Genomic DNA, 15,297 nt, shown 5'->3' with positions numbered 1-15,297 from the left:
AGTACTCTCTCTCTATAGTATAGTATATATACAGTATAGTATACTCTCTATATATAGTATAGTATATATACAGTATAGTATACTATCTCTCTATAGTATAGTATATATACAGTATAGTAGACTCTCTCTCTATAGTATAGTATATATATAGTATAGTACTCTCTCTATATAGTATAGTATATATACAGCATAGTAGACTCTCTTTATAGTATAGTATATATACAGTATAGTAGACTCTCTCTTTCTATAGTATAGTATATAGACAGTATAGTATACTCTCTCTCTATAGTATAGTATATATACAGTATAGTAGACTCTCTCTCTATAGTATAGTATATATACAGTATAGTATACTCTCTCTCTATAGTATAGTATATATACAGTATAGTAGACTCTCTCTCTATAGTATAGTATATATACAGTATAGTAGACTCTCTCTTTCTATAGTATAGTATATAGACAGTATAGTATACTCTCTCTATAGTATAGTATATATACAGTATAGTAGACTCTCTCTCTATAGTATAGTATATATACAGTATAGTAGACTCTCTCTCTTTAGTATATATACAGTATAGTAGACTCTCTCTATATAGTATAGTATATATACAGTATAGTAGACTCTCTCTCTATAGTATAGTATATATACATTATAGTATACTCTCTCTATATAGTATAGTATAGATACAGTATAGTAGACTATCTCTATATAGTATAGTATATATACATTATAGTATACTCTCTCTCTATAGCATAGAATATATACAGTATAGTAGACTCTCTCTATAGTATAGTATATATACAGTATAGTAGAATCTCTCTATAGTATAGTATATATACAGTATAGTAGACTCTCTCTATAGTATATATACAATATAGTATACTCCCTCTCTATAGTATAGTATATATACAGTATAGTATATTCTCTCTCTATAGTATAGTATATATACAGTATAGTAGACTCTCTCTATAATATAGTATATATACAGTATAGTATACTCTCTCTCTATAGTATAGTATATATACAGTATAGTAGACTCACTTTATATAGTATAGTATATATACAGTATAGTAGACTCTCTCTCTATAGTATAGTATATATACAGTATAGTATACTCTCTCTCTATAGTATAGTATTTATACAGTATAGTAGACTCTCTCTATAGTATAGTATATATACAGTATAGTAGACTCTCTCTCTCTAGTATAGTATATATACAGTATAGTAGACTCTCTCTATAGTATAGTATATATACAGTATAGTAGACTATCTCTATATAGTATAGTATATATACAGTATAGTAGACTCTCTCTCTATAGTATAGTATATATACAGTATAGTAGACTCTCTCTATAGTATAGTATATATACAGTATAGTATACTCTCTCTCTATAGTATAGTATTTATACAGTATAGTAGACTCTCTCTATAGTATAGTATATATACAGTATAGTAGACTCTCTCTCTATAGTATAGTATTTATACAGTATAGTAGACTCTCTCTATAGTATAGTATATATACAGTATAGTAGACTCTCTCTATAGTATATATACATTATAGTATACTCTCTCTCTATAGTATAGTATTTATACAGTATAGTAGACTCTCTCTATAGTATAGTATATATACAGTATAGTAGACTCTCTCTCTATAGTATAGTATATATACAGTATAGTAGACTCTCTCTCTATAGTATAGTATTTATACAGTATAGTAGACTCACTCTATATATTATAGTATATATACAGTATAGTAGACTCTCTCTATAGTATATATACAGTATAGTAGACTCTCTCTCTATAGTATAGTATATATACAGTATAGTATACTCTCTCTCTATAGTATAGTATTTATACAGTATAGTAGACTCACTCTATATATTATAGTATATATACAGTATTGTAGACTCTCTCTCTATAGTATACTATATATACAGTATAGTATACTCTCTCTCTATATTATAGTATTTATACAGTATAGTAGACTCTCTCTATAGTATAGTATATATACAGTATAGTAGACTCTCTATACAGTATAGTAGACTCCTAATGAGGTACAGCATACATATCTAGCTGAACCAACCACAGATGGATCTATAATGAGGTACAGCATACATATCTAGCTGAACCAACCACAGATGGATCTATAATGAGGTACAGAATACATATCTAGTTGAACCAACCACAGATGGATCTATAATGAGGTACAGAATACATATCTAGTTGAACCAACCATAGAACCAATGAAAGCTCTTGTGTGTCAATATCTTCACTAGTTGTTCCTGGCACCAAAACTGTAAACAATCAGGATCAATTGAACTTCAGATACCCACCTGGATCCCTTCTGCTGGAAACGTGGCAACAAGATACACACACAAACACTAAATATTTCAACAGAAATCAAGGGGTACATTTAAATGTGGTAATGGAAAAACAAGGTCTGAAAAGTGGTTTCTAAAAACAAAATAAAAAGAAAGGAACAAGTTGTTTTATTCACATTTAATATTAACTTTGTAGTAGAGTGGTTGCTTGTTAAAAAATCATGCAGATCACAATTTATCCAAACAACTTGGCATAAGTCCTTGCCACAGTGCTATTGCTTGGAGCTAGGGTTGTGTTAGGGTTAGGGACAGGGTTGGGTTGAAGCTAGGGTTAGGGATAGAGTTGGGTTGAAGCTAGGGTTAGGGATAGAGTTGGGTTAAAGCTAGGATTAGGGATAGAGTTGGGTTGAAGCTAGGATTAGGTTTAAGCCAACATGTGGATGGACATGAGTTTAAGGTTTGAGGATATATAATCTCTTATCTGGCTGTATTGGGGGAGGGGAGAGAGAGAGAGAGAGAGAGAGAGAGAGAGAGAGAGAGAGAGAGAGAGAGAGAGAGAGAGAGAGAGAGAGAGAGAGAGAGAGAGAGAGAGAGAGAGAGAGAGAGAGAGAGAGAGAGAGAGAGAGAGAGAGAGAGAGAGAGAGAGAGAGAGAGAGAGAGAGAGAGAGAGATCCTACCAGTGTTTAGTTGTACCTTTACCTTCCTGTAGTCGGTCATTTGGAAGGATTCTGTATGGAGGAATGGTCTAATATCACTCCCAAAGTGTTCTCCAACTCATAAAACATTTTACAAAAAGCCTCAGTGCCGTTACCCTCACAAGGGAGGTATTGAAAGGGAGTGTAAAATTTGACCCCTACCTTTTTGAGAGAAAAAAATATTTTTGGTTAAACAAAATCTCTTTCTCCGAGCAATTTCTCTTGGCAATTGTATAAAATCATTTAATTTCCTTTTTTTTGGCATCCAATATAGCTCAGTATTTGAATTATTTATTGTATACAGTCATTTTTACTCATCTTTATCAAGGGAGTCAATAATTTGGGACCAAACTGTATACTTCAAAGTTAGAGATATGTTGGAACTGGATCCATCATAATGATTCTACATTTTATAGTATGCCATGGCCTTTACTGGCCAAAGGTTAAACTACTGTTCTGTTAATTATATACTATGGTGTTGTGCCACTAGACAGATATTATTGCATCCAAAGATCAACTGTACCTAGAACAGAGATACAGAGTCACTTGTCATCAGGAAGGTGCTCTCTCAGCAGAACGGAAAATATCTCAATGACTTGACATGTTCTGGTTGTGAATTCAGGCTACAAGGTAAGAATCTTCCAAGGGATTATTGTAAAGTGTGTAGGGAAATTAAATATATGGTGTTATTATAGTATAGAGAATGACAGTAAAACACTCAGATCTAACAGTCCATTTCACCTGGGACAGGTACGTGACAATTCAATCATACAAAATGGCGCTAACTGGGCGTAGGCAAGTCAAATTCAAAAACATATTGTTCATATCTCGTATTATAGGATTCGTATATCGTGGTTATTTTACAATTTGTAAAAATGTTAATGTATCATAGTTCTAAATAATCTTTCAAAATATCATAACATTTGTTGTTTTCAAAATTACAATGAGCTCCTACTTCCTGTGTAATTTGGTATGAAACCTGAACGTACTTTTCTTAACATTGATATTATGAATTAAATTCAATAATAGTATAATAATATCAGACCTGTTGAACAAAGCAACACACTAGAATGAGTGGAATTATTACAAGAGAAAGTGAGACATTATTATTATTATTATTATTATTATTATTATTATTATTATTATTATTATTATTATTATTATTAATTCCACTACATGGAGAAAAGGTGAATAATATCAGTCATGACTACATGTTGATGTGATTGCATTAAATCACCTGACTGTTTGGATGTGTCTGTTAGACATTCTAGAATTAGTTGTCACTGTGTTCACCACAACCAACATGCTGCATCTCTGTTTAGGGGTCAGTGGTCTAAAATGAGTCTCTCTGGGGAGAGAGAAGAGGGGGGCCCTGCCTCTAAAATGAGTCTCTCTGGGGAGAGAGAGGAGGGGGGCCCTGCCTCTAAAATGACTCTTTCTAGGGAACATGACACCAAAGCTAAGAGGTAAGATGACAATGTAGTTTAAGAATTTATAAAGAGTTTATTTCTAAAACTTTATATCCACAATTTTTTCACGTTTGTTATTTTACATCAGAAATGATTGCTTATGGGTACCTTCATTTCATGTGTCTGTCAAATATTGTTGTTCTAAGATTTTAATTAATAGATTTTTGTTTTGCAAAATGCTATATAGCTGTAATGAAATGTTTGTATCCTGTATATTTGACTGTGATATGTGGATGTCTCACCAGCAGACACACACACACACACACACACACACACACACACACACACACACACACACACACACACACACACACACACACACACACACACACACACACACACACACACACACACACACACACACACACACACACACACACACACACACACACACACACACACAAACATCTTTACCAGCATACACACACATCTTTACCAGCATACACACACATCTATAGAAGTTTTGCATGACACAATCATTGTCTAATGATTGTGTCATGTCTAATATGATGTCATGCAGAACCTTATTGTTTTTACTAATTCTGATCGTTGTTACAAGCGGAATTTTGACAATACTACCGTCAAATCAACACACTCTTCACTCCTGTTTTAACCAAAAAAGGTTCTATCACTTGCTTAATATATGGAACCATTAAAAGTTCTATATAGAAACCTTTTATAGGGTTCTTTGATCAGAACGCTAGAGGTTCTTCTTCACTGAACCAAAATGGTTCCATATAGAACCCTGCATGGTGTCATTTATGAGTTATGGCTACTACTATTAAATAGGAATATTTTTTAGCTAAGAATATAATTCAGGAATGGTTGAAAAATCCCAATATTCATAAAAAATTATCCTTAGAAATAGCAGTGCTGGGGATTTGGAAAACCATAGTCAGTCAATCAAAATTAGAATAATGCTCTTATGAAAAACATTGACCTTTAATTTAGTCTGTGGATACTATGCGACTAGAAAGGTTAAAAATGCATGTAAGAAATCACAGCGCAGTTGAAAAAAATATGGCAGGTGGAAATCAAAAGAGGATGTTCTACGTAGATAGGTGGGCGGGGCTGAGAGTAGCAGAAGGGTGGGATTACAAGGAGGAGCAAGAGTGCTATAAACCCATACAGTTTTTTGCCATAAAACCCTAAACCTAACAATCAATCAAATGTATTTATAAAGCCCTTTTTACATCAGCAGATGTCACAAAGTGCTATACAGAAACTCTTACCCTACTTATAACCTATTTTAGCCGTAACCCCTAATTCTAGGGTAGGGTAGCCTAGAACACTTTTAGAAACTATTTTAGTAATAATATTATCTTAGTAAATACAATTATAGTACTTAGTAAATACAATTATAGTACTTAGTCAATACAATTATAGTACTAAATAGCATTTTGATTATTTTGTTAATCAAAACCTGTCTAAGCGTTTTGCTGTTAGTTTTTCTGTTATTACATTTACATTTACATTTTAGTCATTTAGCAGACGCTCTTATCCAGAGCGACTTACAGGAGCAATTAGGGTTAAGTGCCTTGCTCAAGGGCACATTTACGTCATTTAGCAGACGCTCTTATCCAGAGCGACTCACAAATTGGTGCATTAACCCTATAGCCAGTGGGATAACCACTTTACAATTTTGGGGGGGGGGGGGGGGTAGAAGGATTATTTTATCCTATCCCAGGTATTCCTTAAAGAGGTGGGGTTTCAAATGTCTCCGGAAGGTGGTGAGTGACTCCGCTGTCCTGGCGTCGTGAGGGAGCTTGTTCCACCATTGGGGTGCCAGAGCAGCGAACAGTTTTGACTGGGCTGAGCGGGAACTATGCTTCCGCAGAGGAAGGGGAGCCAGCAGGCCAGAGGTGGATGAACGCAATGCCCTCGTTTGGGTGTAGGGACTGATCAGAGCCCGAAGGTACAGAGGTGCCGTTCCCCTCACTGCTCCATAGGCAAGCACCATGGTCTTGTAACGGATGCGAGCTTCAACTGGAAGCCAGTGGAGTGTGCGGAGGAGGGGGGTGACGTGAGAGAACTTGGGAAGGTTGAACACCAGACGGGCTGCGGCGTTCTGGATGAGTTGTAGGGGTTTAATGGCACAGGCAGGGAAGCCAGCCAACAGCGAGTTGCAGTAATCCAGACGGGAGATGACAAGTGCCTGGATTAGGACCTGTGCCGCTTCCTGTGTAAGGCAGTGTCGTACTCTTCGAATGTTGTAGAGCATGAACCTGCAGGAGCGGGTCACCGCCTTGATGTTAGCGGAGAACGACAGGGTGTTGTCCAGGGTCACGCCAAGGCTCTTCGCACTCTGGGAGGAGGACACAACGGAGTTGTCAACCGTGATGGCGAGATCATGGAACGGGCAGTCCTTCCCCGGGAGGAAGAGCAGCTCCGTCTTGCCAGGGTTCAGCTTGAGGTGGTGATCCGTCATCCATACTGATATGTCTGCCAGACATGCAGAGATGCGATTCGCCACCTGGTTATCAGAAGGGGGAAAGGAGAAGATTAGTTGTGTATCGTCAGCGTAGCAATGATAGGAGAGGCCATGTGAGGATATGACAGGGCCAAGTGACTTGGTGTATAGGGAGAAAAGGAGAGGGCCTAGAACTGAGCCCTGGGGGACACCAGTGGTGAGAGCACGTGGTGCGGAGACAGCTTCTCGCCACGCCACTTGGTAGGAGCGACCGGTCAGGTAGGACGCAATCCAGGAGTGAGCCGCGCCGGAGATGCCCAGCTCGGAGAGGGTGGAGAGGAGGATCTGATGGTTCACAGTATCAAAGGCAGCAGACAGGTCTAGAAGGACAAGAGCAGAGGAGAGAGAGTTAGCTTTAGCAGTGCGGAGAGCCTCCGTGACACAGAGAAGAGCAGTCTCAGTTGAATGACCAGTCCTGAAACCTGACTGGTTTGGATCAAGAAGGTCATTCTGAGAGAGATAGCAAGAGAGTTGGCTAAAGACGGCACGCTCAATAGTTTTGGAAAGAAAAGAAAGAAGGGATACTGGTCTGTAGTTGTTGACATCAGTGGGATCGAGTGTTGGTTTTTTGAGAAGGGGAGCAACTCTCGATCTCTTGAAGACGGAAGGGACATGGCCAGCGGTCAAGGATGAGTTGATCAGCGAGGTGAGGTAGGGGAGAAGGTCACCGGAGATGGTCTGGAGAAGAGAGGAGGGGATGGGGTCAAGCGGGCAGGTTGTTGGGCGGCCTGCAGTCACAAGTCGCAGGATTTTATCTGGAGAGAGAGGGGAGAAAGAAGTCAAAGCATAGGGTAGGGCAGTGTGAGTAGGACCAGCAGTGTCATTAGACTTAACAAACGAGGATCGGATGTCGTCAACCTTCTTTTCAAAGTGGTTGACGAAGTCATCCACAGAGAGAGAGGGGGGGGGGGGGGATTCAGGAGGGAGGAAAATGTGGCAAAGAGCTTCCTAGGGTTAGATGCAGATGCTTGGAATTTAGAGTGGTAGAAAGTGGCCTTAGCAGCAGAAACAGATGAAGAAAATGTAGAGAGGAGGGAGTGAAAAGATGCCAGGTCGGCAGGGAGTTTAGTTTTCTTCCATTTCCGCTCCGCTGCCCGGAGCTCTGTTCTGTGAGCTCGCAATGAGTCATCGAGCCACGGAGCTGGAGGGGAGGACCGAGCCGGCCGGGAGGATAGGGGACACAGAGAGTCAAAGGATGCAGAAAGGGAGGAGAGGAGGGTTGAGGAGGCAGAATCAGGAGATTGGAGGGAGAAGGATTGAGCAGAGGGAAGAGATGATAGGATGGAAGAGGAGAGAGTAGTGGGAGAGAGAGAGCGAAGGTTGCGGCGGCGCATTACCATCTGTGTAGGGGCAGAGTGAGTAGTGTTGGAGGAGAGCGAGAGAGAAAAGGAAACAAAGTAGTGGTCGGAGACATGGAGGGGAGTTGCAGTGAGATTAGTAGAAGAGCAGCATCTAGTAAAGATGAGGTCAAGCGTATTGCCTGCCTTGTGAGTAGGGGGGGACGGTGAGAGGGTGAGGTCAAAAGAGGAGAGGAGTGGAAAGAAGGAGGCAGAGAGAAATGAGTCAAATGTGGACATAGGGAGGTTGAAATCCCCCAAAACTGTGAGGGGTGAGCCATCCTCAGGAAAGGAACTTATCAAGGCGTCAAGCTCATTGATGAACTCTCCAAGGGAACCTGGAGGGCGATAGATGACAAGGATATTAAGCTTAAATGGGCTAGTGACTGTGACAGCATGGAATTCAAATGAGGAGATAGACAGGTGGGTTAGGGGAAAAATTGAGAATGTCCACTTGGGAGAGATGAGGATTCCTGTGCCACCACCCCTCTGACCAGATGCTCTCCGGGTATGCGAGAACACATGGTCAGACGAGGAGAGAGCAGTAGGAGTAGCAGTGTTTTCAGTGGTAATCCATGTTTCCGTCAGCGCCAGGAAGTCGAGGGACTGGAGGTTAGCATAGGCTGGGATGAAGTCAGCTTTGTTGGCAGCAGAACGGCAGTTCCAGAGGCTGCCTGAGACCTGGAACTCCAGGTGTGGGGTGCGTGCAGGGACCACCAGGTTAGAGAGGCAGCAGCCACGCGGTGTGAGGCGTTTGTGTAGCCTGTGCAGAGAGGAGAGAACAGGGATAGGCAGAGGCATAGTTGACAGGCTGTAGCAAATGGCTACAATAATGCAGAGGAGATCGGAATGAAATGAACTAAACATCTGGAAGAGGAGAGAGCAGGGCCTCCCTCACCAAAACTTCCACCTCAGAAACTATAATTGTTTCACTGAACCACCCGAGCAAAAAACTCTCCCAACTTCCACCTTTAGAAATCAGAATTGTTGTGAACCACAGCGGTTCAATGTTTAAAGGAGTAGACTCAACCCACTTTATTCAGCTAGCTAACTATGACACCATAGCTAACTAGCATGCTAGCATCCAATAACACACTGTTTAGCACCAACACTTGGTCACAACAAACCACCAGTAGTGTGTTAACACACTAAGCAGATAATTCGTGTCCGTGTCTAGTTCCTTTCATAACGCAGCAATAATTAAACGTTGGCTAGCTTAGCACAAATATATTGTATTTAGCTGCCACAGTACAGCACACAATGGCTACTGTGTTGACTCTGTTCGAAAAACGGCTAGCTAGCTAGCTTCGTGCTACACCGAAGACAATGCCAACCTACAGTAACTACCCACAACAGCCCACGATGCCTAACTATGACACCATAGCTAACTAGCATGCTAGCATCCAATAACACACAGTTTAGCACCAATACTTGGTTACAACAGACTACCAATAGTGTGTTAACACACTAAACAGATCATTCGTGTCCGTGTCTAGTTCCTTTCATAACGCAGCAATAATTAAACGTTGGCTAGCTAGCATAAGTATATTGTATTTAGCTACTACAGTAACCTATAATAGATAAATGCATAAATGACTCAAAATCCATTTAGTACAAGGTTACAGTTTGTTTTAGACAGCACTGTGTGCTAATTTCCTGAAGAACCTTGTCTTCACTGTATTACTTCAATCAAAAAACAATTGTATTTCCTGTTCACACCATAGCAACATTTATTGATAAAGACAGCAACTAGTGAATGTGTCTGAATATTAGTACACATGTAGAAAACTGATAATCATTACATTCAGCTTCAAAACAGTAGTGCGACCGTGAAATTGTCTCTCTGATGCACCCGCACTGTCCTCACTTAAGTCCGTCGACGCTGACCGAGAGTAGCCGCCATTTTACCAGCATGGGAATTCAGTAATCTCAAATAAATTGATTATTTATTAAACTAAAATTAGAAAATTATGTACATTCACTCAGACAAACGAAAAATCTCTAGCTATGTGACTTGTAAAATAGTTTTTATCACGTTCTTTCACTTACTCGGTTTGACACAAAACTAACACATCAAACCTTTACCAAACGTGATAATACCTTAACGGATGTGTTACCAAACATGGTATGACATGTTCTTTCGACATTAGAAAGTTTAAACGTGCTATTACATACCTGTAGTAATACAATGAAACGGACACAAAGGTTATCTTCTTGACTGCACAGTTCTGGCGCTTTCTTTTTATTAGTTATTTTATGCTATTTATTATTGAAAGGTAGAACGCTTGATAAATAAGACATATTTGAAATACACTTTATTTCTCAGCTGCCTCACCAATGTCTACATTAATTAATAACTTTTAATTGCTAAATATTTCCCATAGATGGCAGCATAAGACCACGAAGCATCAGTTATAGGCTACAAGCAGCAATATGATTGACATAAAATAGCAGGCAACCAAATACTATATGTCCCATGATTTTCTAAAGTGGTCACTCATTACTTTAGTTAGCTATATATCTCGTATTAGGCCTGTGATGCTTTTGGAAGAGCAATTAAATTGTGACTATAGCAGGTGTTGAACCCCTGATAAATAATCACTAGTCAGATGCGCTAACCTCAACCCTAGTATACATGCATTATAAAACATGATCTTAATATCTGATATTGGGAGTAAACAACCTCGGAATAGAAAAGAACAGAGTGCGTCTTCCAGCCCACCAATAAATTACATCATGCAACCCTCCCGGTTGGCAAATGTACCTCAACATGCCCCTCGCTTGTGCTAGAAGGCAGAGTGCTCGCTGCTGGTTGATGAATCTGACAATGAATATACTAGGAAAATACGTTTTTCTCGACCAGAGGTGACTAAATTACTGTTCAGGCTTATTGATAATTGTTATATTAATGAAGTATAATTTCAAAACATGACCATAAAAACAGGTAATAATAAACATGAATCATCATTATATTATTTCACAGTAATCTTATCTTAAATGCTTTTTCAGTCGTTCCTCTTGCGTTAGCAGTGTGGAAAGGGACAGTAAAAAGCGTGTGCAGGAGTTTTCCTGTGAGGGGGAGTGGTGGTGTTACTAAAGTAGTAATTACTCAGAATTTCAAAATATGACATTTTCTAGTTCATTTTACCACTTACAACCATAACATAACAATTTATAGCATAACAAACAATGAAACTCACATAAACCAAAAACACCATACATTTAGTTAACTATATATATACACTGCTCAAAAAAATTAAGGGAACACTTAAACAACACAATGTAACTCCAAGTCAATCACACTTCTGTGAAATCAAACTGTCCACTTAGGAAGCAACACTGATTGACAATACATTTCACATGCTGTTGTGCAAATGGAATAGACAACAGGTGGACATTATAGGCAATTAGCAAGACACCCCCAATAAAGAAGTGGTTCTGCAGGTGGTGAACACAGACCACTTCTCAGTTCCTATGCTTCCTGGCTGATGTTTTGGTCACTTTTGAATGCTGGCGGTGCTTTCACTCTAGTGGTAGCATGAGACGGAGTCTACAACCCACACAAGTTGCTCAGGTAGTGCAGCTCATCCAGGATGGCACATCAATGCGAGCTGTGACAAGAAGGTTTGCTGTGTCTGTCAGCATAGTGTCCAGAGCATGGAGGTGCTACCAGGAGACAGGCCAGTACATCAGGAGATGTGGAGGAGGCCGTAGGAGGGCAACAACCCAGCAGCAGGACCGCTACCTCCGCCTTTGTGCAAGGAGGAGCAGGAGGAGCACTGCCAGAGTCCTGCAAAATGACCTCCAACAGGCCACACATGTGCATGTGTCTGCTCAAACGGTCAGAAACAGACTCCATGGGGGTGGTATGAGGGCCCGACGTCCACAGGTGGGGGTTGTGCTTACAGCCCAACACCGTGCAGGACGTTTGGCATTTGCCAGAGAACACCAAGATTGGCAAATTTGCCACTGGCGCACTGTGCTCTTCACAGATGAAAGCAGGTTCACACTTAGCACATGTGACAGACGTGACAGAGTCTGGAGACGCCGTGGAGAACGTTCTGCTGCCTGCAACATCCTCCATCATGACCGGTTTGGCAGGTGGGTCAGTCATGGTGTGGGGTGGCATTTCTTTGGGGGGCCGCACAGCCCTCCATGTGCTCGCCAGAGGTAGCCTGACTGCCATTAGATACCGAGATGAGATCCTCAGACCCCTTGTGAGACCATATGCTGGTGCATGTTGGCCCTGGGTTCCTCCTAATGCAAGACAATGCTAGACCTCATGTGGCTGGAGTGTGTCAGCAGTTCCTGCAAGAGGAAGGCATTGATGCTATGGACTGGCCCGCCCGTTCCCCAGACCTGAATCCAATTGAGCACATCTGGGACATCATGTCTCGCTCCATCCACCAACGCCACGTTGCACCACAGACTGTCCAGGAGTTGGCGGATGCTTTAGTCCAGGTCTGGGAGGAGATCCCTCAGGAGACCATCCACCACCTCATCAGGAGCATGCCCAGGTGTTGTAGGGAGGTCATACAGGCACGTGGAGGTTACACACACTACTGAGCCTCATTTTGACTTGTTTTAAGGACATTACATCAAAGTTGGATCAGCCTGTAGTGTGGTTTTCCACTTTAATTCTGAGGGTGACTCCAAATCCAGACTTCCATGGGTTGATACATTTGATTTCCATTGATAATTTTTGTGTGATTTTGTTGTCAGCACATTCAACTATGTAAAGAAAAAAGTATTTAATAAGATTATTTCATTCATTCAGATCTAGGATGTGTTGTTTAAGTGTTCCCTTTATTTTTTTGAGCAGTGTATATATATGTATATCATATATATCGAGTAGCGCAGTGGTCTAAGGCACTTAATCGCAGTGCTAGCTGTGCCACTAGAGATCCTGGTTCGAATCCAGTTTCTGTCGTAGCCGGCCGCGACCGGGAGACTCGTGGGGCCCAGCGTTGTCCAGGGTAGGGGAGGGAATGGCCGGCAGTGATGTAGCTTGGTTGGTTGAGCATGGCGTTTGCAACGCCAGGGTTTTGGGTTTAATTCCCAGGGGGGGCTAATATTAAAAATAATGTGTGCACTCACTAACTGTAAGTCGCTCTGGATAAGACTGTCTGCTAAATGATATATAATATTTATTTAGATGGGTGCCATTATCTGCCAAAGTAACACCACTGTAGATAAAGAAGAGCTCTCCAGTAGGTGAACCAAAACTTTCAAAGGCCATTTTCTCAAAATTGAGGTTACAAGTTTATCATCTTTCAAAGCAGAATTACTTTCCCATTGTTCCTCAACTGTAGTGTATTATATACCTTTTTCTAGCTGAGTCTCTACTTTTATCCAATGTAAAAAACACAATTTCAAATTTTGCTACATAAGTTCGAATCGAGCAGGTCGGCCACATTTGACTGTGTAAAACCTAGCAGTACTACTTATTTCTCTGAGAGTGAGGCAGATATATATTATTACTGTGTAAAACCTAGCAGTACTACTTATTTCTCTGAGAGTGAGGCAGATATATAATTACTGTGTAAAACCTAGCAGTACTACTTATTTCTCTGAGAGTGAGGCAAATATATTATTACTGTGTAAAACCTAGCAGTACTACTTATTTCTCTGTGAGTGAGGCAGATATATAGCATTTTGCAAAAAAACATGATTATTTGTCTCTCTGAAATGAAACCATCAAGTGATAGATTTTAAACAAATACATGTCTGTCATTGAACAACCCATACCATGATTAGCTACTGAAAAAACACACCAATCTCTTTCATAATTTCTTCAAACAATAAAAGATAATTTACGAACATTTCTGAAAATTGATACAGTGGGGAGAACAAGTATTTGATACACTGCCGATTTAGCAGGTTTTCCTACTTACAAAGCATGTAGAGGTCTGTAATTTTTATCGTAGGTACACTTCAACTGTGAGAGACAGAATCTAAAAGAAGAAAATCAAAAAGAAAATCACATTGTATGATTTTTAAGTAATTAATTTGCATTTTATTGCATGACATAAGTATTTGATACATCAGAAAAGCAGAACTTAATATTTGGTACAGAAACCTTTATTTGCAATTACAGATATCATACGTTTCCTGTAGGTCTTGACCAGGTTTGTACACATTGCAGCAGGGATTTTGGCCCACTACTCCATACAGACCTTCTCCAGATCCTTCTGGTTTCGGGGCTGTCGCTGGGCAATACAGACTTTCAGCTCCCTCCAAAGATTTTCTATTGGGTTCAGGTCTGGAGACTGGCTAGGCCACTCCAGGACTTTGTGATGCTTCTTACGGAGCCACTCCTTAATTGCCCTGGCTCGTGGGGTGGCGCATAATTGGCCCAGGGTAGGGGAGGGAATGACTGCCAGGGATGTAGCTTGGTTGGTAGAGCATGGCGTTTGCAACACCAGGGTTGTGGGTTTGATTCCCACGGGGGGCTAGTATGAAAAATTAAAATAATGTATGCACTCACTAACTGTAAGTTGCTCTGGATAAGACCGTCTGCTAAATATATATATATACTATTTATTTAGATGGGTGACATTATCTGCCAAAGTAACACCACTGTAGATAAAGAAAAGCTCTCCAGCATTTTGCAAAAAACATGATTATTTGTCTCTCTGAAATGAAACCATCAAGTGATAGATTTTAAACAAATACATGTCTGTCATTGAACAACCCCATGCCATGACTAGATGGTGAAAAAACACCAATCTCTTTCATGATTTCTTCAAACAATAAAAGCTAATTTACGAACATTTCTGAAAATGGATATATAGCGTTTTGGAATGAAATTCTTGTTTCCCCATCTGAGCTCAGAGTAGATGAGAGATGTAATGTTTGTCTCTGTTGTGTTGAAGCCCAATCAAGCAGGAGAGACCAGCCTCCCCTGTACCCAGCTGTGTGTCCATGAAGAGTGACAAGTCTATGCATCCACCTATATTCTTTAGAGAGGGAGACTTTTCTACTGAACAAAGGTAAGAAGAACT

The 15,297-nt window shown here is 40.2% G+C and overlaps 1 protein-coding gene across 1 annotated transcript in view; it reads left to right on the top strand.

Annotated features, from left to right (window-relative positions):
- Positions 1-4,393: 4,393 nt before the first annotated feature.
- Positions 4,394-15,297, top strand: part of LOC311125132 (NLR family CARD domain-containing protein 3-like) — a gene marked incomplete at its 3' end in the record, with an annotated part of 273,187 nt that continues 262,283 nt past the window's right edge. The window contains exons 1-2 of the mRNA XM_084199195.1: positions 4,394-4,483; positions 15,169-15,285. Of these exons, the coding sequence (XP_084055321.1) occupies positions 4,401-4,483; positions 15,169-15,285 (200 nt within the window). The remainder of the gene's footprint in view (positions 4,484-15,168; positions 15,286-15,297) is intronic.

This window comes from Coregonus lavaretus (genome assembly GCF_964263955.1).
Source record: "Coregonus lavaretus genome assembly, contig: HAP1_SCAFFOLD_254, whole genome shotgun sequence".
In the NCBI taxonomy this organism is placed as follows: Eukaryota; Metazoa; Chordata; class Actinopteri; order Salmoniformes; family Salmonidae; genus Coregonus; species Coregonus lavaretus.
Note: the sequence above shows the minus strand (reverse complement) of the source record. Positions and strands in the feature narration are given on the sequence as shown.